This window comes from Blennius ocellaris (genome assembly GCF_963422515.1).
Source record: "Blennius ocellaris genome assembly, chromosome: 15".
NCBI lineage: Eukaryota > Metazoa > Chordata > Actinopteri > Blenniiformes > Blenniidae > Blennius > Blennius ocellaris.
The window spans coordinates 5,719,327-5,743,500 of NC_137664.1; the positions used below are offsets into that span (position 1 = coordinate 5,719,327).

At 41.6% G+C, this 24,174-nt stretch overlaps 3 protein-coding genes across 11 annotated transcripts in view; 2 read left to right on the forward strand and 1 right to left on the reverse strand.

Moving 5' to 3' along the window:
- On the forward strand, nt 1–9,445 carry srek1 (splicing regulatory glutamine/lysine-rich protein 1). 4 transcript variants are annotated; one of them, XM_080510522.1, is made up of 11 exons: nt 1–227; nt 367–500; nt 3,709–3,824; nt 4,154–4,299; nt 4,757–4,945; nt 5,033–5,163; nt 5,316–5,412; nt 5,505–5,612; nt 6,025–6,096; nt 6,189–6,303; nt 6,923–9,445. In XM_080510522.1, the coding sequence occupies exons 1-11, from the start codon at nt 100–102 to the stop codon at nt 7,088–7,090; spliced, it is 1,404 nt and encodes a 467-aa protein (XP_080366648.1). In that variant the 5' UTR covers nt 1–99; the 3' UTR covers nt 7,091–9,445. The 4 variants fall into 4 exon arrangements, with proteins under 4 accessions (XP_080366648.1, XP_080366649.1, XP_080366651.1 ...); XM_080510523.1 differs by having other exon boundaries at nt 4,154–4,300; nt 4,767–4,945; nt 6,923–9,444; XM_080510525.1 differs by lacking the exons at nt 1–227; nt 367–500 and adding an exon at nt 2,467–3,333 and having other exon boundaries at nt 4,154–4,300; nt 4,767–4,945; nt 6,923–9,443.
- A 495-nt stretch (nt 9,446–9,940) lies between these two features.
- LOC308140200 (interleukin-31 receptor subunit alpha) lies at nt 9,941–15,511 on the reverse strand (the record flags this gene model as incomplete). The annotated part of the gene is made up of 14 exons (XM_080509885.1): nt 9,941–10,514; nt 10,590–10,671; nt 10,756–10,834; nt 10,914–11,057; nt 11,664–11,825; nt 12,558–12,689; nt 13,020–13,202; nt 13,280–13,487; nt 13,556–13,644; nt 13,779–13,920; nt 14,244–14,389; nt 14,481–14,635; nt 14,737–14,854; nt 15,481–15,511. 14 exons carry the CDS (start codon nt 15,509–15,511, stop codon nt 10,077–10,079), a joined length of 2,109 nt encoding a protein of 702 aa, XP_080366011.1. The 3' UTR covers nt 9,941–10,076.
- Nucleotides 15,512–21,557: 6,046 nt separating this feature from the next.
- The window catches only part of mast4 (microtubule associated serine/threonine kinase family member 4), a 106,432-nt gene continuing 103,815 nt past the window's right edge, over nt 21,558–24,174 (forward strand). For all 6 annotated transcript variants that reach the window (XM_080510198.1, XM_080510200.1, XM_080510201.1 and 3 more), the window contains exon 1: nt 21,558–22,061. In XM_080510198.1, the coding sequence (XP_080366324.1) occupies nt 21,822–22,061 (240 nt within the window). In that variant the 5' untranslated portion in view covers nt 21,558–21,821. The remainder of the gene's footprint in view (nt 22,062–24,174) is intronic.

Genomic DNA, 24,174 nt, shown 5'->3' on the forward strand with positions numbered 1-24,174 from the left:
GAAGACCGTGTCGCCTCTGTGTACGCTGTTTCTGCTCTTATTTTATTTAAAATAACATAAAACATTGTAAATACCCACACTGTATTTACCCGGTGCACTATGAGTGGGATTCCGGGCACCGCCGTCGTCCAGGTAACCAATCTCTCCTCGGCCGTGACCAGCGAGCAGATGCGTACTCTGTTCGGTTTCCTGGGAGACATCGAGGAGCTGCGGCTATACCCGCCCGAGTAAGAGTGACCCGCGCCCGGCAATAGTAGTCAGGAAACACCGCGGACCTGCGGCCTTTTTTTTTTTTTTTTTTTCAAAATCGAGAAGTCACAGGTGTAAACGGATAATTAACCTTTTTTTTTTCCCTTCCTCCTGCAGCAATGCCGCTCTGTCTTTTTCGTCTAAAGTGTGTTACATAAAGTACCGAGAGCCTTCCAGTGTTGGTGTGGCGCAACATCTTACCAACACTGTGTTTATTGACAGAGCTCTGATAGTTGTGCCATGTGCAGAAGGTGAGTGCATCATTTATCCTCGAAACACTTTTAATGAAATGTGTCAGTGGATTTCCACGAAATTCTTTTGTGTTTTTACGCTTAATTTAGGGTTTTTGCAGCTGCAACTGTTATTCTATATTTGACTCACAGGTGATGGGGTTGTATTGCAGGGAGCTAATTATAACACTAGCCAGCAAATATTTCTGTTTTGATATCTCTTGGTCACAGGGTGAATGTGTGTGTTGTTTGTTTTTTTTAAAAGAAGCTGAAATGCATGGTACTGTAAGCCAAGGATTTATGTTTGAATTGACAACCCCAGTTCCAGAAAATGGAAGACACCTTCAGGTGCATGTCTTTTAAAACGTATAGCCATGCAAATGGAGCAAAGACAAGTCATCACACAGAATATATGTAGGCTTGAATCGAATGTGAGATTCTATATGTATATTTTTTTTAATACCAGAACGTTTTTTGTTGTTTTTTTTGTCAGATGAGCCAAATATGATTCTAAGAATCGTAAGATATTGTTCTGTGTTCCCTCCGGGATCAGCATTAATTCTCTTATAAATGCTACAACTTGGTCACATCATATATAAACATGACATAAGCCAACACTGTTGTGCTTATGACATGCAACTGTATACTACGATTAAATCTAGCAATCAGAGCTCAGTGTCAAAAAAAAAAAAAAGGTGTGATATTGGACTGTAGTCTCAAGTTTATTAATACAAAGCAGCCTGTTTTCACCGCAGACTGCTCCTGAACCAGCTCGTTGCTGAGAAGCCGCTCCATGCTGAGCTGTTGTAAGGTTTTATGTACCGGTACCAGAAGCGGTGTGAAATATACCTGAGCTTATTGCACGTAATGCCCATTATGGTAACTAATGGGTGGTTTAAACGACACAACCTTTGGTTTGTTTGTGCAACAATACTATATCCCATCGTAAAATTGTGAAGCACTTGGAGATTTTACCAGATGCAGCACGTAAACTTAACTAAAAATGAACAAAAATGTTTTCAGAGGTCATGCTTATTTTTGATTTGGGTTGGCTGCAGCCTTGATTTAAAAGACACAACACTGGTGTGAAAATCACTGCACGAGCTCCTGTATGTGAACACAGTTCACTTTTTATCTGCCAACGGTAGAATTTTGGGAATTCTTGTTAAAATGATTTCAGTCTACGTTTCCCAGCTGTTTAGATATTAAGTCCTCACATGAAATCGGAGCAGAGGCAAAGATGGAAACACCAAATAGAGAAAAAGAAAAATCAATTAAAATGTGTTTATTTACGTCTCAATGCTTTTGTTTTTAGAAGATCCACTTGGTAAGTAAATCTCTTAATTTTTGGAAAAAGTTTAATATCTGATTTCTTGTCTTAATTCATGATTTAAGTCATTTGCATGGCTTTCTGTTTCTGTCTACATTCTGCACGGTGTCCCAAATTTTCTGGAAACTGGGTTTGTACAGAGTAAAAATCCACGGCAACAAAGCTAACGTAATCCACTTTTCTGTCTTTTGATTCATTTTTTTTTTTTTTGGGTGCTCCTTTTCTTTTTAAAGATTACCATCCTTCTCTCAATTAAAATTTTTTTTTTTTTTCCGGTGCCACTGTTGTGTTACAGTCGAGACAAAAATAAATGATGTCACCTCTAACTTGATGCTTTTTGTCCACGTGACTTGGTGCTGGTTGGCTACTGAGTTTATTAATTTGGTTTTGTATGTTTTTTCTGTGTGATTATGTGTGCATATCAGATGACTAGACTGGCCCAGCCGTTACACTACACTAGCCTGAGTCAGGCATTGTTTTCCAAGCCACTATCCCCGATCGGGCCAACGCAGCCTTCAAGGGGGGGATGTGACCAGGAGAATAGCCCGCTGAACCTTCCAAGATGGACACCTTGTCTCTTTTTTTTTTTTTTTTTTTTTTTTTTTTTCTTCTTTTCATTTTGGTTTGTTTCCTTTCATACTTTCCCATGTTGTCCACTCTCTACTGTCTCTTATCTTAGGAAAAAGAAATGCAGTTATCTGCTTATCTCTTTAGCGTTGTGTTTTTATTTATTTATTTATTTATTTATTTATAATTTTTTTTTTGATTATTGTCCAACCTCCCCGTCCCCAAACTCCCCCCCTCCTCCCTCCTCCTCTCTCTCTCTGCTACAGCTGCAGCTTGTGTGTGGTTGGGTTCTGTCCAGGTTGCTACGGCATACCGGTGGGGATGTGTATCACTGTAGGAGCACCGCTAACACTTTTTACCCTCTTTCTCTCCTACACCTGTGTGACGTAGCGAGAGGCTAGTGATTGCAAATGAAAGAGAGAGGAAAAAAAAAAAAAGTGAGACTCAGTTTAACATCTTTTACCCAGAGTGTAGTAGAAAGTATTTTGTAGAGTACCCCCCCCCCCCTCCCTCCCGCTCACCACACACACATTAATCCTGTTCAGTAGTTATGAAGATTAGCTGCATTTTTCTCTCCATGCATTAATGCTTTTGTTTTGACATTGGAAGGAAATCTTTGAGGAAATGCTAGTCCTTGCTCAGATCCCTGTTGTAGCTGTTTTTGTCTCCCATCTCTCTGCAGAAGGAACTGGCTGGAACAAGCAAACTTTTTTTTTTATTTATTTTTTTTATAATTTGATAGCTGAAGTTTTTGGCTAACCTTTCCTGCAGTTCCTAAATTGTTGTTCTTTTCTGTATCTGATGTCCTGTGTGCTATTAGTGATGCAGCCATTGGGGTTGTCTTGTGTTGCACACCTTTCCAACACTGCGAAACGATCGAAACCCCCCTCCCCTCCCCACGGGAAAGCGCCCATGCTTGATATCGTATGGTTCATGACCAATATGTTTCCAGTACAGGTGACCCATACATCAAAGTGTTGACTCATTCTCTGCATTGTGTTCTTTCTTTTTCTTTCTCTGATCTGTGAAAAGAGACCAAGGACAAAATACATTTTTGTTTTGTTTTTCTTTAAGAAAAAGTAGATTTTTTTTTTTTTTTTATTAAAATTTTTTTTTTCAAAAATAATGATTCAGATTGCTAAAGACAAGCAAAGTAGAGGATGCTCGGTCTCCAGTATGCCTTGAGTAGACAGTAGAAGACTTGTAGGCTGTACGGGGAGGCGTATGCTCTCTTTTCTCTCTAGAATACAGTGGGCTAATTGTGCAGACATAGAGGAGACAGACACACGAGTCCTGCTCTTGCCTTCACTAATATCAGCCTCTGCCCTGCAGGGAAGATCCCGGAGGAGTCCAAGGCTCTGTCTCTGTTGGCACCGGCCACCCCGGCACCCAGTCTGGTTCCTGGAGGGGGATTGCTTCCAATTCCTCCCCCAGCTCCTCTGCAGAATGTGAGTCAGCAGCCCGGCGTTCTCCTCCAACCCCCCCTTGTACACCTGCGCTTCAAGTGCAACTCTTATCGAGATGGTCTTTTGACGTTATTCCACAAGCATACCTGCACACATGGATGCATGTATGCATCTCTATGCACATTGTGCTTCTGAGTCCTCACTCTGTAGCGGCTTTTGGAACTTTCCACAAAATGATTCTGAAATCAACATTTTGTCTTATTTTCATCCTTTATATCAAAAAGTACTTTTAGCTATAAGGGCTTTAAAAAACACACACACATATATAAAAATGGTATTAAAGTATGTCGTGCTTTTCCTCCCACCTGCAGCTCAACCTTCCCCTGGTGAATCGGCTCTCGACTCCTCTGGAACCCCCAGCTTCAGCTCTCTCCCAGCCGCCCCTCATCGGGAACGTCGACCCCTCAAAGATCGACGAGATCAGGCGGACGGTTTACGTCGGCAACTTGAACTCGCAGGTAACCAAGAGATAAGCCCGTGTTGAATATGATGCGGGAACTACCCCATTCCTACCTCAACCTGTTTGTTCAGGTTGAGGCAAACTCTTCCAGGCCTGATCCTGCCTGTGGCGGCCACAAGTACTAATACTACTACTACTACTACTACTAAAACTGCAGAGTTTTGAAGATTGAATGCCAGGAAATTCATAGAAGTTTTGTGATATATTCAGTGTAATATGCACTGAAAGGCTTCGTTAAATGTTATAAATGCACTGGTGTAACTGCTTAATTTTGTACATGCATCCAAAACTAAAAGTCACACCCGTGCAAGCATTGTTTATCAAGGATTGTGTTTCATTAGTCTGTTTCCTGTCATGAAAATACAAACTCGACCACTTTAACGGTTGGCTTCTTTTGGCGGGATGGAATTGAGTCTGATTGTTTACCTGCCGAGGATTCCCGGTTTCTCCTCTTGTTCGTGCAGACGACCACTGCCGAGCAACTGCTGGAGTTCTTCCGCCAGGTGGGCGACGTGAAGTTTGTGCGGATGGCCGGAGACGAGACGCAGCCGACGCGGTTCGCCTTCGTGGAGTTTGTGGATCAGGACTCCGTGGCCAGAGCGCTGACCTTCAACGGAGTCATGTTTGGAGACCGGCCCCTCAAGTACGTCTTCGTTCGGTCGGTCACAGATCGTGCCGACATTCGCAACTGGAGTTTTTGCTGTAAGTTTAATTGTTTCGTGTCCCTCAGAGTAAATCATTCCAACAATGCGATCGTCAAGCCTCCGGAGATGACGCCCCAGGCCGCCGCTAAGGAGCTGGAGAGCGTGATGAAGCGGGTGAGGGAAGCCCAGTCCACCATTGCTGCTGCCATCGAACCAGGTGAGGCTAAAAGTTTTTCACACCAGGGGGCTCCGGCAAGTCTAAAACAGTGTCCCTCTCTGTCATGAAGCTGTATTGTGGGACGGAAGAGAATCACTCAAACATTACAAATTCCTCTCTTTGTGACTTGTGGTTGTGTGCGTGACGCTCAGCGGACACCAGGCGGCGCTCCTCCAGCCGGTCGAAGCGGCCCCGACGGTCCCGCTCACACTCCAAAACGCGCAGGAAAAACCCCCGCTCCAGACACAGGTGACCGATTCATTCTATTCCTTGTTTGGATTTTATTCGCGGTCGCCGTCTTCAGCCTTGCGACGGATTCGGTTTGTTGTTTCCTGTTTCAGCAAGCCGTCACAGAAGCCGTGGCCGGTGGGCAACTCCCACACTTCCCGCAGCAGTCACAGGAGGCGCTCTCGCTCCAGGGAACGGAGGCGCAGCCAGAGTCGGTCCAGGTGAGGCGTGACCAAAGAGCTCTTAGGCTGTCTTTTCACTATGGGAGGGTTTTTGCCTGTTTTATTTTTAAATCACCCAGGGTTAATAACACGTAAATATTTTCTTGATGCTCTCACCTCAGCTGCTTATATGCCTTGTTAAGCTTTATGTTTAGGGAATAATTGAGCAAAACAACCAAGACATCACTTAATGGCTGAACTAACTGTACTTCCAGAGTCCATCATTTTTAGTCAAATCAACATGTCATGTCTGTATTGGCCAGCAGGGGTCTTCATAGTTCTGACATCCAGGGAGAAAAATAAATGATGATATCTTCGTTTTGTCACAATATATCTTATTTTCTAGCATCTATTCATAGATTTTCCTCATTAGTTAGTTAATGGCTTCACTTAGTTGCTGTGTTCATGTCAGGGGCCACAGGAGGAGGAGTAAGGAGCGGTCCAGGAGCCCTCGAAGGAAACCACGATCGCCCTCGCCAAGAAGGTAAATCCTTCACCTCTTGTCACTGTCGTGATCTCCGGGGGGGGGGGGTCTTTAAACACCGAGATTAACGCCGGCATGATGATTCACTCCAGGGTTAGGAGGGAGAAGAGGAGGGAGCGCAGCAGGGACCGGCGGGAGTGCTCCACATCCAGGAGGAGGAGCCGCAAAGACCAGGAGAGGATCAAGAGCAAAGCCAAGCCGCCGAAGGTAAAACACACTTCAATTAACATCAAATGAACTGCAGTCATAGTCTGTGCATGTCACCTGCTCCCTGTCCTCACCCGACTCCTGAGCAACCGTACTTCAGCCTTGACGCTCCAAACACAAGCACTTCTCAGAATTGACTGTACAGATCTTCTAAAAAGATACCAGCCAGATGAAAGCAGCGATCCCCCACAGTGTTGTCGCGTACTTCAGGTTTGCAGCTCTTTTTGAAGTGATGCACACAAACCTTTAAAAAAAAAAAAGAAATCTCATTTTCTCACACAGACTCTCAGTGGATTTAATGTGTGTTGAATCACTGCAGAAGTGCAGCCGGTGAAATGAAAATAATTCAACCTCTGTTGGTTTGTGGGAAGATTTGACTTTGATATTTTGTATTTGTTTGCGGCGTTTTATTTGACTTACAGGCTCATATATATGACGACAGACTCGATTGGAATCTTATCTTAATCAAATCTCTGACAGTTTCTGTGTCAGCTTCTCACAAAATGCCAAAACGAGGCGGATCAAAGAAAGATTTTTGCAAAATTAACAATTTTTTTTAACCCCTCTGGTGTATCACGTCGTCGTCTGACCACGTGTGGCTGCTCTGGGTTTATTTCAGATGCAAGTGGACTTTGAGCCGGCGGAGAAGGAGGAAGAATACGAAAGTGACAGGGAAGACTCGGCGACGCCGAGCGAGGAGATGACGTTCTGTTTTCAGCACAACGGCAGCTACACGAGTCCCCACGAGGAGGACGGGGAGGCGGCGGTGTACGTGGATTCAAATTGAACACTTGTTGTTGCACCACCATGGACATTAAATACCGAGGATTTTTAAACACACCTAGCTGCGTGCAAAGACTTTGAATAACCACTGACAGCGGCACCGTTTTCCCTCATCTCCGTCTTGTCCTTGTTTTCCTCCCCGTGGATCGTTGAGTCTCGGCTCGGTTTTTTTTTTTTGGTTTTTTTTTTACGATTCGGCCTGAAGGGCAAGTGAACACCCAGCACAGCCGAAGCAACACCAGCTTTTCAAGCGTGATACAACCAAACTGAAACTGAAACAGCCTCCAGGAGTATCAGTAGTTATCCCAGATAATCTTCTCAGCCGAAAACAAAGCTCGTCTTCACACTAAATCTACCAATATGTGGTGATATTCCCTTCGCAATAAGGGGAAAAGAAAACAACTTTCAGTTACTGTCTCTGAAAATTTTTAAAAGTTGAGGATATGCTTTTATTACGATGTAGCAGCTACATACGATTTTTAAATGTATAAAAAGGAAGCAAATAGCAAACAACACAATCAGTAAAAGGCCTAACAGTTACTCAGATTTGAAGTTTTTGCACATTTCTGTCGCAAAAATGTCACGCCGAACAATCGAAATATCTGGCTGCGACTTAAGAAATCTGCAACTCAACTTGGATGTATTTGTCAGTGCTTTGGAAAAATAAGACCCTCTCGTGGAGGAGAAGCTGTGTCGCCCTGCAGGACACTTTTAACCCTTTCACTTTGGCCCGTGTACGTCTCACAACCCGGTAATTCACCAGCATGTCACGCATTTGTAATATGGGCGACTTTTTACACTTGTACAGCCATAAAACTGAAATGTCGTCCATTTTGGCGGTGAAAGGGTTAAAGGGAACTTTGCAATCGTTTTCAGCCAATCACGTTATGCCGTGCGGATATTCAGAACAAACAATAAATGTCCCACATGACAATGGAGAGGAAAAAGTAATTGCTTTTGGGAGAAGAAGCTGCAGGCCCGACTGCACTTAACTCGGCCCGTCGCACATTTGTGACTGGCGAAGCTGGTGTCAAATTACAGAGACTTAATGCTGCACGTTTCCACAGAGGGTAAATGAAACGCCGAAGGTGTTGTGTTCAGACGAACTGCAGGTAACGATCAAAACGTCTCGCTGCCTGAGGCCTCGTTTTGAGTGTCGTCTTTGTTTTCCTCGGTGCACTTGTGACCCAAACTTCCCGTTTTCAGTTTGTTTGCTGATAGAGAGGAACATCAGCAGAGCGCATATTATAAGATATGTTTGAGGAAGAGCACCGAGCTCAGTCTGTACCGTATCGATGTAAAAAAAAAAATATATATATATAGATATATATTAAAAAAGGAAACGGTTGCTTGGTTGCCCTTTCTGCAAAAGGAAGTCGAACTATCTGTCAAGTGTCTCTTTCTTCCAGGTTTTACACCAAACCTCACCGCCAGAACAACTCACCACTGCTTCTACACCTTCAAGATCTGTAATTAGAAGAAAGCAGAATAATATATTCTTGCCGTTTAACAAAAAAAAGAAATCTGACTGTACGCATATTTATTTTCAAATACAAATACCCCCCCCCCCCCACTAGATGTTGCAACACAATGTTTCATGTTCCCATTGTAATGATGTGACCTAAACTTTGATCTGTTTAAACAATGCAGGCCACTACTGTAAAGAGAAAAGACAGCGTGCAAATTGTTTTCCGTCACTAATTGGAGAAAGTGTGACAAAGAAGAGTTTCCCCAATTACAGGAAACAAAATGTCACAGGTCAAGAAACTGCATGGTAAGCACAGAAAGGTCAAAAAGTGCCTAGACTAAGATTGTACAGAATATTCTATTAAGAAAAAAAAAAAAAAAGTTCAGGATGACTAACGAGATGTTCTATTAGAGTGTTGTCTGTCTTTGGTAAATAAAAATAGCCGATAAGGCAAATCAAGGTTTGATTTCTATTTAAATATGTTTTCTTAAAAAAAATAAAAAAAAGATTTTATGGCTCTCTTTGCCAAATCCCATTCTTCATGGCTTTTACAAACCTGGTTAATGAAAAAAATATATATATACATCAGTTTGGAATTGTGAGTTTGTGGTAACATTTAGTTGGAAAAAGCATTTCTGACAACTGAAAGCACGTGAAGATTTTTTTTGTTTTTGTTTTATTTTTTTAATGGTGTATCCCACTACAAGTATTGATGGTTGAAACCTCTTTTGGTGGTTTGCTTCACTGAGACTGGCAGCTTTGTGTGTGTGTGCGTGCGTGTCCATCTACAACACTTTCCGTCAAAGGTATGTTTCCAAAAATAATAAAGATACTTTCTCATTCAATAGTTTTGCATAAATGCTGTTGGTTTGCAGTTCATAGTGGAATTTGGTGTGCCACAGAGCTCCGTACTGGGTCCACTGAAAATCTGGATTCGTACCAGTTATTAGATAGGAGAATTCTTTCATTTTCAATAATCCTGAACTTCCAATAGCGGACTGCCGGCACTCTACTGTGTATTTATTGTGCGTTACGTGCACCAGAAGTTGGAAGTTGCCTCTGATCTTTGTTTATGTTGAAATTTGAAGTCAAATAAAACTGTAGCTGCTCTGAAATCTCAAGTTTGGCCATTTTAACTGAAATCTTGATGTTGATGTAGGAAAAATTCCACAAAGGTAGAATGCTCGGTAAAAAGCTTGTTATTTTGTAATATTACCGACTAAAATTGAAAAATTGATGTCATATTATTACAGGAATAAATGAGACTGTCGTGATTTCAAAATCTACCACAAAAGTCTGCAAAACAGTTTATTATCAAAGCATGAGTTGCATATTTGTAAAAAAAAATGTTTTGCCATTTCATGCAAAAAAAGCAATAACCCTGGAGATTGCATCACAATTGATGAACAGATAATGAAAAAGGAAAAGGTTCATTCAACAATAATCAGAGTGATTGGCACATGAACCAGTAAAAATGGCCGCCAGAAATCCTCAAGTACCGTTTGTTGACTTTCTTTTTGCTTCATGTTTCGTACAGTCCAGCTCGCCCCTCCCAGGCCGGGCCGTTACTGAATTGCCTCACGTAGTCCAGTCCAGGTTTCACCTGGTTCAAGTCCGGCTCCGGTGAGTTTCTCTCCACATCTGGAGTAACGGCTGCAGTAACGCCTCGCTGGAACATTTCCACCGTTGTATATCCTCCAGTACAGACAAAAGCAGAAGCTTGGACGCTTGCTTGTTCTGCATCGAGGGATACGTCGGGATCGCTCGATGAGATTCTTGCGTTGTCCGTCCCCTCCTCCGCCCAGCCGGACGATCTTCCCGGCCAGTCTTCGTCGTCCACCGACAGATACGGAGGCTCCGACGCAGACGGCTGGACGTCGGCTGCTTCTGTCTCGAGTACGTGAAGGCTTTTGAAATCCCATTCCTCCACGGTCAGAATGTCGATCGCTTCCATGGGTTCCTGAGCGACATATTTCCTGAGCACTTCAATTTCCTACAATCACAAACTCGTGTTTGCGACGTTCGAAAGACTCACCAGCTCGTCTGCGCCGTCTATCCTCTGCATTGTGTCGCTTTTCCTGGGGTTCGGTATGCTCGGCCACAGGACGACTTTTAGCCTAGAAAAAAGAAAATACGTCGATTGGGAGTAGATTTAAGCTTATCGGATTCTGAACGCTTGTTGTACGTGTGAGTGATTTTACCTTTTGATTACAGGCGAGCCGCAGATCAGCACCAAGCCCACGACCACAACGCCTCCGATGAGTCCGAGGTCAAACCTCCCTGTGACGGCACGTAGACGCAAACCTTTCTAGCATCGGATATTTGCGCTCGTTGATTCGTTTCATTCGAGTGTACTAACCTTTGTGTTTGGTCTTGAAGAAGCTGGCAGGGCTTCGAATTCCCGCTCCCGCCGAGGTGAAGCCCGACATCTGGACTTGGTAAGCCGTGCCGCTTTTCAGATCCGCCAGTTCAAAGCCGCTCCGCGCCGGATCCACCGTCACGTCTGGATAGAAAGTGGGACACTCTTCAGCCATTCACAGATTGCACTCACTGAGATGAATCCAATTGAAAATAATCTGTCGGTCATTCAATTTATCCACAAGGGTTTCCATCCGTCCCTCTTCTTTCTTCCTAGTCTGTACGGGGTTTCCATGGCGATATGGAGAGGAGAGAAGCCCAGGCATCCCTGTCCCATTCTACTTCTTCCATCTGCGATCACTCTGTGCCACATTCAAGCCAACCGAGAGATGTAAAACCTTTCCAGCAGGTAATTTACTCCAAACTCGTATCCTTTGACCCTCGACCTGATTGACCACTGGAAATGGGGAAACGTCACAATCGGATGTCCGAATGAACACAAGCGGCGTTTTACTGGAGTCCGCCCCTGAATTGTCGCTCGGTATCAAAGAACAATCGACAAACGAGCTGAAATAAAGTTAAACCAACCTTTACAAAAAGCGGAGAGGATGGCAAAGCACATGATAAACAGACCCCGTGTTCTCTAGGACGTACCCCCCCCCCCCCCCCCCCCGCTTCCCCCGAACCGCAAAGCTTTCATGTATGCGTTTGTTAACCCTCCTGTGTGGAGGCGGAGGCCGGAGGTGCTCACTGTTCTCCGTGCCCGTCCCCCTGCGGTGGTACTCCGTGTAGTGGATTATGTAACCCAGCAGGAAGCCTCGGATGTCCTCCTCCGGGATGCGCGACCATCGGAGCACCGCTGAATCCAGCGTGATGTTGGAGGTGCTGATGTTAGTGGGAGCCCCGAGGGGAGCTGTGGGAATACCCGGGCAGAATGTGACCAGACGCTCCGAGCGCGAGCTGTAGTGTAGCAGAAGCGGGTCTATAGCACTGCGTTATGTAACGATGTCATACATTTTCAACTCATTGTGTAATAACGCTACATTTTGTAATAAAGATTCTTGAATGCATTCTGTAATGACTGGTTACATATTGCAACAGTTATTACAGAATGCAGGTGTGCAGAGTCGCACTATATCATTATAGTACAATATGTAATAATGTTATGTTTGTTTTTGTGTTTTTATGCTTTGCATCACATATAATAATTACATAACATAATGCAGGTTGCATGTGTTTATGTCTTGCAAAATTTCGTAATTTTTGTGTCAGTATTAATTAATCAGTGTTGCTTTTGTTTGTAGCTCGTGGACAAATTCTCCATTATAGTGAATAGAGTTACATTTGATTTAGGCTTGACCAATAAAACATCCTACTAGTTGATTTTTTTTTTCTTTTAATAAATCCTAATTCAGCTGGAATTCGTAATGTTATTCTGATGGTACGATGGCTTTTCTCATTAAAGCATCAATTTTGATGATTTATGACATAATGCCCCAAATTATTACTTTTTGTTCAAAAGAAAAGGAGAGCACCTGCATGAACAAGTTATTATTATAAAAAAAAAGTATATAATTATTACAAAATGCATCATTAGTACACATTGAGTTGCAAATGTGTGCTCCAGGGTTTGTTTCTGACTTACATCCCTCCAGAGAATAAAAGTGCGTGCTGCCGTAGGTGCTCTCGCTGTTGTTGATGTGCACCATGTTGCAGGTGTTCTTGTTTGGCCGAGTGTGCAGAGTGACGCCGTACCTGCTGTACGGCTTCAGAGGCTCTTGGGACACCAAAAGAACAACAAGTCGTTTAACACAGAAAGACGACAATTTTATATTTGATGGCAGTAGTAGCAGCAATATTTGATAGCAGAGTTTTGGTAAAGGCAGGTAAAGGCCAAATGTTTGTTCAACCTAATTTAATCAACTTTTTTTTTTTTTTTTTTGCAAGAAAGTTTAAAGCTACGCCATGTGAAATTCATGTAATGCCACTTTTGTCCCTTGGGTGGCAGCAGTGAGTCACTGTAGCATTACATTTTTGATAACAATCCCATAGAAATGTGAGAAAGCGTCCTATGATGAATTCCAGGCGCACGTGATTGCATCCGTACCTGGTAAAGGAGAAAGGGTACGGGAGTTTTTACTCTCATAAAAAGACATGTGCACCGCCTTCTGTCCTTTTTCCCTCCACTCCACGGAGTAGCAGACGTACGATTCGTTGAGGTCGTCTTTCCAAAAGACGGTGAAAGATTTATTGTGGTGGACCGTCAAGTTCAGCCTCCCGTCCCCAACGCCTGCGGATGTAGATTTAAGTCTGTTTTATAGCAAATTATATATTTTTAAAAATGTCAGTGGTTCCAGAAGTGCTGACCGGGCGCTTCTTCACGCTGCGGTATGGAGAGGCTCGCCGCGGGGGAGACGCTGGCGTTGTTGAAGGCGCTGATGTTGAGAAGATAAGACGAGTAGGAGAGGACGAGTCTGACGCGAGGCTGACGGGTCGTCGTCCGCTCGCCTGGAGTCTCTCCCGAGGCCTTCCACAGCGTCACGTGGTAGCCGTCGTGCGGCTCTCTGCCGGGAAACTGAACCAACGCACTCACTTTCCGCCGTTACCGCCGCTTCTCACTGAAACACTCTATCTGACCGTTACCTTCCAGGTTACAGAAATCAGCCGGCGGCCTTTTTTCCCCGCGACGTCTTCATCTCGACGCTGGACGACGACCGGCCGCGTGGTCAGCTCTTAAAGTAAAAACACAAAATTGCAACTCTTTACGTAAGCTTCTGTTCGGCGAATATATTTGGCAAATTGTCACAAATATACTCTTCCCGTCACTATTTCTGCTCTAAAGCAGTCAAATGGAAAGCGGGCCAACCTGTCGGCACAGTGTAGGTTTCACTCCAGGGGCACTGTGCGCATTTATTATTAGTCACACACTGGATTTGTACGAGATAGGCCAGCGAGGAGTTCAGGGCGTCCACTCTGCAACTGCTTCCGTTTTCAGATCGCACAGGAGACTGGAAACAACACAGACATGAAATATTAAAAAAAATAATAAAGCATTTTTACACTTTATCCCATCAAATCTTATCAAATCCCATTTTACAGTTAGAAAATCGGTGCATGTCAGTTTTTTTTATTGTTATTTAAATAAGAAGTCTCGTTAAAAAGGAATAAATTGAGCTTAAAGGTAATATTTCTTTTAATTAAAATGTCTTCAGATTTCCATTTCTTTATCTCATGAGGCACGAGTGTCTGAAATTTCCCGAAACCTGTCGGTGTCTGAATGAGTGAACTTGTTTGACAATGAAATGCAGATTCTTTGGCGCTCCACACTGACCTCGCTCCAAGCCGGACTGCCCGGCGTTTTGTATCTCACGTTGCAATTCTTAATGGCCTTTCCGTCGTCCTTCAGCCAACTCGCGTTCGCGTGTAGACGCCCGGCCAGCCGGCTAAAGGAGGCCGTTTTGGGAGGACCACATCGGACTGAGGCAGAGAGAAAGAAAAGATGTTCCCGTTTGTTTAAAGCGGTCATATATCGAAGGAAAACCTACATTTTGCCGTATTGTGGACCTACACAAGTCCTTTGGTGAACCTCGGAAAACCGCTTTTGTGCAGTTTGCAGCGTCGCCGTGGTCAAAAACCTCGACGGTCACGTTGTGTTCTTCATATAATTTGACCTCTTTTGAGGATTCTTCAATGTTTTCATGAAATACGCAGTGATTTCTGACACTGAAAGGGGACAAAAAGGCAATTATTGTAAAAAAAATTGTTTTTAAAGTTTTTTAATGTTTTTCCATGAAGTTGCTGAGAAGGAATCTGTCATTCCTTACTGTTGCAGCACGGCCACGGTGTAGTTCTTCTGTGACGTGTGGTTTCCAGGTTTCCACACGCAGGTTTTGGAACCACGTGATTTATATTTACCGAAGCAGTCCAAGTCATGGACTCCAGCTGAGAGAGAGTGACAGAGAGAGAGACAGAGAGAGAGAAAGAGAGAGAGAGAGAGAAATCCTCCTCCTCTGTGATCTGATTCTACATCCTATGATTCAGCTGAAGATGACTCAGTGTCGTATCTTTACCTGGGTGAATCTCACAGTGCTCGAATCGGGAAATCTTGAACCTGCAACGGGCTGAAACATCAAACATGGTGTGAAAGTAAATATTTAAACGGCGTGCGTGTCACATTTACAAGAAGCATCTGACTTTCTGTCGCAAAAGGCAACCTTCAGCTTTGCATTATGTTGCAATATATTTCAATATTTTGGAGGATTTATGAGAGATATTGTGGAAAAACAGTTGATATTTAAGTCTATTTTGTGTTTATTTTAAATTTGCCCGTCGTCTTTTCACCCACAGTTCAAATTAGGCAAAACACTAGAAAATGACTTTAACAAAGGAAACCTGAAATATATTTCTTTAGAAGATACAGTCTGTTATCTGTGTACTCTATTTCTTTAATAAACTAATTTCACGTAAATGCCCTTGGTCATTAAATCATTATGAGGAACTACTCAAGTATAACATCAGAATCTTGTCACATATAACGATAGATAAGATGAAATATATAATGAACCTACCCGAAGGTCCTTTGGCTTGTGAAGAAAGCATCGCGCCATACGCAAACATTAGACCTTGAATATGAGCAACAGGAGTTAAAACATTAACTAAAAAGAAGAAAACGTGCTTTAAAAAAACGTGATTTCACAAAAATAACCGTCAATAAATATTTTGCATTATTAAAAAAAAAAATGTAATTAAAGAAGGAGATACTCGGGTCACTTACCAATGATGAGAAACGAGGCTTTCTTGTCCGTACAGAACATTTTAAAGCCAGAAAGTCGGGCAGAAATCCAACCATGTCTGGTTGAGATGTTCTCAGACTACAGTGTGTCTTACAGTCACGCTGTGATTATGGGTGTATTATCGTGGCACACACACGCCCACACAGATCCAGGAGCAGCTCTGCACACTGAAGAAGGAGTTAATCTTGGGGGTTTTACACACAAAGTGTGATCTTCGACACAGTTGAGAGGACTTCATACTTCAGATGAGAAACGGTTGGAGAGACAGCTCATCGTGGTCGTACTTCTGCTTTCCTGAAATAGATATACTCTTTATTAATCCCCCCCCCCCCCCCATCATACAGCAAAGTTACTGTCATGTATCGAGGGGAAACTGAAAAAAGCAAGAGAAATTAATTTACCCGTGAGATTCTTTAGTTTGCAGTGACTCAACATGGGAGTGACTTTCTGCTCCGCAAACTCACATGCACTGCACTTTCAAAGAATTTGATGCAAATGAAACGATCACTGGAAAATATAAGTTGTTCTTTTTCTCTCATCGTGTGAAGTGATTATGCAGTCGTTTCTTCTGAGAGGAGACTGTGCACGGGGAAAAGTTTTAAAAGCTCTTGAAATAAAAAAATAAATAATTGTTTAATCATCACTCCATCACACGTTTTTTCCACAATATGCATCAGACCGACAGATGCTAGCTTTGTTTTTCATATTAAAATAATATTAAGTATATTGAATTTTGGAACAAACCACCATAGTCCATACACGCTGTAATGTTTGTTTAGATTTTTGATTTCTCAGAATGAAACATTTAAAATCCGTTAAAACAGACGGCATAGCAGTTAAACTCAATAATATGTATTTATTTATTTAAAAAAAAAGTATGATTTAATACTCTACTGTAGCACAGAAGGAATATTAAAGACATGTAATAGTGAAAAATCCCTGTATGGAGAGCGAGTCTCCCAGCAGTCTATACCTATTGCAGCTTCAGTAGAAAGTGGTCCAGGGTGGCCTGAACCAGTCGTTTCTGTTCCTGCAAACCTGAGTTTAGATCAAAAACAAACAAGGGATGTGTATGTTCACCCTTTTATTCAGTGGAAACAGCATTTTGTCATTTATGTGTTTCATAACTTTTATTCCTGGATTGCTTCTTAATGTCTACAAAATACAACAGCAACAACAAAAAGAAAATACCATTAAAAACTACCATAAAGCAGAGTATAAAGAGGTTGAAACAGAGAAGTTTCACCAGCATGCTACACATATGAGCTTTCCTGTCTTGGTAATATCAAAAATACACAGTTACACCAAAGAAGTCCCAGATATTCGAAGTTCAACTCATCTTGGTGGAGAAAGGCAGAAACGCTTTTTTGGATAAGTTTATAGACTTTCAATGAGAAGGGTGAGGGAAGTCTTAGTCAAACTGAAACCGTAAAACAACAAAACAAAACAAAAAAACATTTACATGTTGCTTCACACACATTTTTAAGTAGGTGAAGCAGAAGATTGAGCTGCGTGTTCCTCCTTCACGTCTGGACTGAAAACAGGGGAAGTTAAATTCACACTTCGCCAACGTTGAAAGTTTGACAACGTCACCAAGGTTGTTTGTCAAGATCTTAATCTCAACGGTGTAAATGAACGCAGCCCCATCAATACAGTATGGGGTTTCTGTTCTTTTCTTTTTTTCTCTCTCTCTTTTTTTTTTTTACCTCTATTGTGTTCATTTCCTACTGTCACTGTCCCAGCTGTGCAACACTTTTGTTATGTGATGTGATGTGATGCTATGCTGTGCTATGCTAGGCTATGTTATGTTATGCTATGCTATGCTATGCTAGGCTATACTATGTTATGTTGTACCTCCTCTCCTCTCCTCTCCTCTCCTCTCCTCTCCTCTCAACATATAGCCACTCTCACCTCACCTTTTTTTTCCCTTTCTCACAATTTCAATGAGCAAAAATGACATTTAATGATCTCCACCACAGGAAATGACTTCACTCAATGTGAAAAAAACAAAACAAAAAAAGGCTGCCAACTCATGTTGTTCTGCTGTGGGTGAATTTCCCCTTCCCCTTATCATCCCAGCGATCAGCCGCCGTTACTCAGTTGCGGCCAAGGAGAGTGAAAACAACACGCAGGTTCCTGTCACTATGTTTGATCTGAGACCTTTTAGTGCTTTTGTAATCGTTTATCATCCCACAAATTAATTCCACTATTCTGTTTCCCGTAATCATTATCACACTAAAAGCCACCTGAGCTCACATATCAGAGTGTGTGTGTGTTTTTTTTTTTTTTGCGACGTGTGGCCCACACAAAGCATGTCAGTACTGTAACCAGTCATTATATAAACACAGAGGTGTCAAACACGTTTCAGTTCAGGGGCAACATTTTAAACTTTAATGTTTTAATGTTTGTTTTAGTGCAGAATATATCGGATGAAAATGTCTGTCTCTACACAAAAAAGCAAACAATTACAACCAAAAATGACAACAAACTCAACTTAAAGCTAAATTGAATGAAACTTTCTAGTGGCAAATACATTGAAATAATTATATTAAAAAAACATTGTCCGATAGCTGTTGTATTATGGATGTTTTTAAATTTCTAATTAATGGCAGCATGACCAATATCTCAGCTCGGGGCTCAGTATTTTGTTTTGTTTACTACTTTAAGCAGTTTAGAAAAAAGCCCCAACAAACTTTAATAAATAGAAGTTTATCAACAGTTACAAATTAATGAAATTTATTTTTTTGACATTCTGTTATTTAAAATAACATCAGTCCTACGCAACATGGTACAATCAATCATTTTGAGGCGTCCTTGAGCTTATATTGTTTTTATCTCACAGTTTTCATAGATTTGACCACAATTAATGAAGTTTCACTTAATGCTTGTTGCAGAGCTGCTGTCTCCCAGTAGTACTGAACTCACTCCATGATGTGTTGTGGTTCGCTCGCTCTACTGTCTCTGCATTTTATTTATCAACTGACCAATGAAAAGCCAGATATTATTTAACTGAGGTAAATACATCTGAATGTGTCTTTAATGAACAGTATTTTTGTTTTTTAATTTATCTACATGATACTTTCTGGGCATGTTTATTAAACTATGATTTAAATTATCATGACAGCTGCTGAAGAAGAAAGCTGTGATGGAGTGGAGCCTCAACTTTTCATCAAAATCAGCAAACACTACCCTCCTGTGGACAAACTGAGAGAAAGGTGGGTGACATTACGGCAGGCTGCATTTCCTGTATATTTTCCTCTCAACATTGTCCTTGGTTGTGACCTCATCTCCGTGGCTCCATGAACCTATAGTATCTCAGGTTGACTTTTCCACTTCATCGCTTCAAGCTGCAGAACTTCACTTTATGTTTAAAAGCAACACGTGGAGGTGAACAGGAACTAAGTGAAATGAAAATATAGAATCTTTAGCAAATGGTTTATACTTCTTCCCACTCCCTTATGGAGTGTTATGTGTTACATCTGTTTGTTCTACACACATTCAAAATAAATGTATAAATCAATGAAAAAGTAGTGTAGAAGATGTATGGCTCTATTATATTCTATCTTTGCATTATGGTATCCTGCTGGCATTGGACTATTAGTACCAAATATGCAAATTGATGACATTAACATTAGTTAAGTAATGAATAATAATAAAAAAGAGAACTCTTCTCCTGCTGCTGTATGGTAGCTTTTCATCCTGCGACAAACAAACATGTTTGCGGGGAATTTCATGGTAAGTAATGAAGGATATTTCAGAATTGGAAGTGATCATTCATAAAGGTGTGAAATCAACCGTGTGCCCCACCGTGTATAAATCTGCCAGGCCGCATAAGTCTTGTTTACATGCCAGCAGAAGCAGTCAGGGGCAATAAATGAGCTCGTTTGGACGGGCCCATCGTTGGATAATGGCGTGTGTGGACCTGCCAGACAGGCAGTTTACACTGGAGCCGTCTAAATGTCAACACTTTCACTGGTGTTGACACGTGAGGTTGTCAAACATCAGATCAAGGTCTGACTGGGTGTAATGGCTCAACACTCACGGGAGTGTTTACTCTGCCGGGTCCAGTGTACCGTGACATAATGTGGTCGATGAAGACGAGAAAGGAAGGAAGCTTGGGTTTGCAGCCAGTGTGAGGATGGAGGACAGGAGGTGTTGACGAGTGAAAACTTGACCTCATTTGGTCAAATTCAGTGGGTTTTCTTTTTCCTTCAGTCATACATTTGTATTTGTTTGTTTTTTTCCCCCCAAGTTAGTACCACTAATGCAAATGTCATTTATTTGGTGTGTCGGTCAACCTTCGGTTAATTTAGAAAGTCAATAGCTGGATTTGTGCTTTTTTTTTGCTCTTTTTTCCACTCAAGTTACCAAACTCTATGAAGGCTGAATAGAAAGAAAAGTGAATTCCCCTTAATCAAATTAAAGAACATTATTAAAAGATAACCACTGTAAATAATTATATTCCTCTATTGGTCCAGCTTTTCCTTTTCAGTTTTTTTTTTGTGATATCGGAGGGAAAGAGAACCCTCATCAGTGTTTGTATAGAATACAAGAAATTTGATTCATGCTCCCTTGCTTTAATACTTTGAGAAAAATCTGTGTAAAATCCCCTTTCAGTTACTAAGTATATATTAGTAGAAGTTCGCCCCCTTGTGGGCACGTTGTGTCGTACATGACTGCCTCAAAGTTTATCCATCTTTTGCACTTAAAAAAAAAACATAGTTAAATTATATGTAGTAATACATTTTAGCTAAAGAAAAGAAAAAAATACATTGTCATTAATTCTATTCTTATTTTTAACGCTATGTTTATACATATTGTTAAGTGACATCAAATTGACTTTTCACAGTTCATAGATTTAGACTCAGATTTAGAATACATACATATACAATGCATACATTTGAACTGGAGCAAGTTATTATTTAAAGCAGTTGGCTACTTCTCTGACTCCTTCTCAGAAATCACCTCCAGCTGTGACAAATGTACTGGCTAAACCCACGTCTCCAAATATTGAGAAAGGATGTGTTTTGCATAGTTCATAATACCAGAGGGAAAAGTTTTGACCTCGTTCCCCTGCTTGCGTTTCTTGTTGACACTGATAGAGATGAGCTTCATCTCACAGCTGGATGATTACGTTTGCTTCACTCTTGGCCAGGTTTTCGAGGATATGTAACGGAGGTGGAGGGACGCTCCCACCCACACTTAGTTTGTGGCTTCACATTTCGATGTTGCTGAAGATGTTGCACTTTTTTCAAGACTAAGACCTGAGAACTCTTTGTTACTGCTAAAACAATGTCACATTTATACCGTTGCAATAGTACTTTTGTACTACTGTGTATGTGTGTGTTTGTGTGTGTGTGTGTCTTTGTTCATAGTGTAAACTGACCTTTTCTTCTTATGGTTGTGTTTGTTGAATGGTTTTGACATGTCTGGAACAAATGAATAATAAATAAAAATAAATAAATAAACAAAACATATTTTTCTTTAAAGGGCATGTCTCTTTATTTACAAAAAAAACTTTGCCGAAACCCCAGAACAAAAAGAGAGCAATAATAATATTTAGGATTTTAATTAATCTCGTGTGAAGATGAAAGGGTCCTGCCCTCGTGCCCACCTCTCTGTAATTTCCGCCCATGAAACCGAATCCTTACGAACCCGCGTGCGTCGGTGGTGGAGGATGCGGGCCTCCGATTGGTCCGCTGGATCTTGGTGGGCGTGGGCTGCCTCGTGGGGGCTTCACGCTGCACTGGAGCGATAAGAGGACGCACTGACAGCAGCATGGACTCACCGTGAAGTCCCGGAGCTACCAGACTCGCACCGGGGGAAACTTTTAACCGCAGCGGACTAACGCGGCCCGGCTTCCACAACCACCACAACACACCCTGGATCCGCACACATTTTTTATTTATTTTTTTTTTAATCTGTGAACTTTCCGTGGCGTCGTGACTTGTGTTTTTACTCGAGCGAGGAAGGAAAACAAACAAACAAACAAACAAACAAACAAACCAAAAAAGTGTCTCCCGGCTCGTAATGGCTATGACCCGCACAGGTGCGCGCGCTCACAGGTGAAATCAGGTCGTCGTGAGACGGTAAAAAGAAAAATAATAATAATAATAATGGAAGAGAAACAATTCGAGGCTTGTGGAAGCGACGAGAGTCTGTCAGCGTCGTCTTCAGGCTCCCAAACCTTGTCCGAGGGAGGAGAGGAGGAGGAGGAGGAGGAAGAGACCACCACCGTGCTGCAAATTAAAGTTTACGGAGATGACGGGGAATTTCAAGCTGTGAACGAAGACCACAAAAACGCACAATATGAGCAGAAGACGCGGCGAGAGGAAGAGGAGGAAGAAGACGAAAAGGTAAACAATCCATCACAGAATCACTAAATCAGTATAAATGCAGATAAACGGCTAAAACAATTTCCCTTTTCTATACCGGCCACCTTATTGCATCATTAAATAAATTATTTTGGATTTTTCTTTTGTCTGTTAATCTTCTTAAAATACTTATTTGAACCACATCTATGCAAACTCAACCTTCAAACTACCAAACTAAAAGTAACTTCAACTATGGTGAATGTAAACAACAATATCAGTCATACTGTGGCGCGTCACTAATACCTTTTTAGTAGTCGGCAAGCAAAAAACACTTAAACCGTAAAAGTCATGTATTTTCTTTCTGCTGTCAACATGTGTAAATAACCTCCTGTGTCATGTCATGAAGTCATCAGGATCACAGACTGACTTCATCTTTTCCATGAACTAGTCATCAAGCTGTGTGTGTTGCTTTATTTACCCCCCATGCTTGTGTTTGAGCCGGTCATGCAGGATTATTTTGGTCAATTGTGAGTGTTTTGGATACTTTTCCCAAGGTGTTTTTGTTCCAACTATTTCCAAGAAGCTCTTCCAAACAGTTTATGTAGCTGCAGTTGTTTTGAGCTCAATTTGTGAAGCATTTACCTTTTTTTTTTAAATTATAAAGTGTTATAAGTATAAGAGGTGGCAGTGTGACAACCCCACAAAGCAAATCCTTAAAAAGTCATCATGCTGTTGAATCAGCACGTCTGAAGCAATCACTTCACATTGCCACATCTGCAAGGGCAGCAATTCATTGCAAGGAAGCGCAAGTCTGCTGCTTTGCTAGTTGTGGATAATAATAAATCTGCTCCATCTGAATATACTTCATTGACTTGATCCCCTCTGCAAGTTGTGTGTGCTGTACCTCTTTAATCATCTGTTAGTCCTCGCCATGTTTCAAGGTTTTCTGGAAACTGAAAAGTGTTTTTTGGGTTCCCTTAAGCTTTTTCAAAAGTTATTTCCGTTTCCCAAGCTGCACCAACAGTTTAAATAGCTGGATGTGGGGTATGTTGTGAAATATAAATACGTTTAAAAACAAAAACAAACTGCGATTCCACTTAAAAGTTTTCAAAGTGTCAAGTTGTTGCCCCTCAAAGTCTTTCTTCAAATGTCAATTGAGTCCAAACGTGTCTGAATGGATAACTAGTCATTGCATTGTCTGTACAGTATTTCATTGCAAGGGTAGTCTGTTGGATCGTATTGCCAACCGTAGATGATAAACCTCCTCCAGATGACTGTAATTCATACTCTGAGCTCCTTTCACTTCTTACTGGCCGTGCAGCTCAGCTGTGTGTGGATCTGCTGCTCCGCTTCATACGTAATCATTGCAGTCTTTAAGCATCCTCTGCACCGGTGTGTTCTTCTTTGCAGCTACTGGATCATTGGATTGCACCACTTTGTTTGTATTTGATAAACCCGCAGCATCTGAGTATAATTTATCCTGCGAGCTTCATTCATCTCGTCTATTTATAAGTCACACTCGCGCTGCTCTGATTTATTTCTCCAGCACATGAGCTACCAACTGGTTTCGATTTTCAAAAAGATCCTTTTTTATTTTCTATGCAATTTAAAATCTTTATTTATTTATTTTTAACCTTTTCCACATGGCACCTTTTTTTATTTGTATTTATCTAGACTTAAAAAACACTGCAGACGTGCCAATGGCCTGCAGCTCAATTTCCACAACCTCACCGAATTCTGAAGAGGTGTAAATATCAGTTAAAGGTGATTGGTTTACGGGCACCGCAGAGTCCATAGTCATTGTGCACTCGAATTAGCACACTTTAACCAACACAAAGCAAAGTGTTGTTTGCAATGTGGTGATTTCTATTCCATTAAAAAAAAAAAATAATAATTTGATCCACTGCATTTCAAGTCCTCCTCGTCATGCATCTCTGCAAGCTGCTTGTGCAGGGTACTCTGGTTTATTTATAACCTAGTACCCAACATATTTCAGACGATGAGGCTGAAAGAACTCAAAACACACTTTTCTAGAGCAATAGAGCGAGTGATGTTTGCGCTCCACAAAGACTCTTCTAACCAACTTTATAATAATTGGTTAAATTGCATCATGTCCTAATTGTTGCGTTCTCAAAGTCATTATGTGAATTACTGA

What these genes read in the sequence shown, in the direction of transcription:
- srek1 (XM_080510522.1), top strand. Translation starts at nt 100, where the DNA reads ATGAGTGGGATTCCGGGCACCGCCGTCGTCCAGGTAACCAATCTCTCC. An exon ending in CCCCAGCTCCTCTGCAGAAT is followed by an intron (nt 3,825 to 4,153) that starts GTGAGTCAGCAG and finishes TCCCACCTGCAG; the next exon opens with CTCAACCTTCCCCTGGTGAA. An exon ending in CGCAGCCAGAGTCGGTCCAG is followed by an intron (nt 5,613 to 6,024) that starts GTGAGGCGTGAC and finishes TGTTCATGTCAG; the next exon opens with GGGCCACAGGAGGAGGAGTA.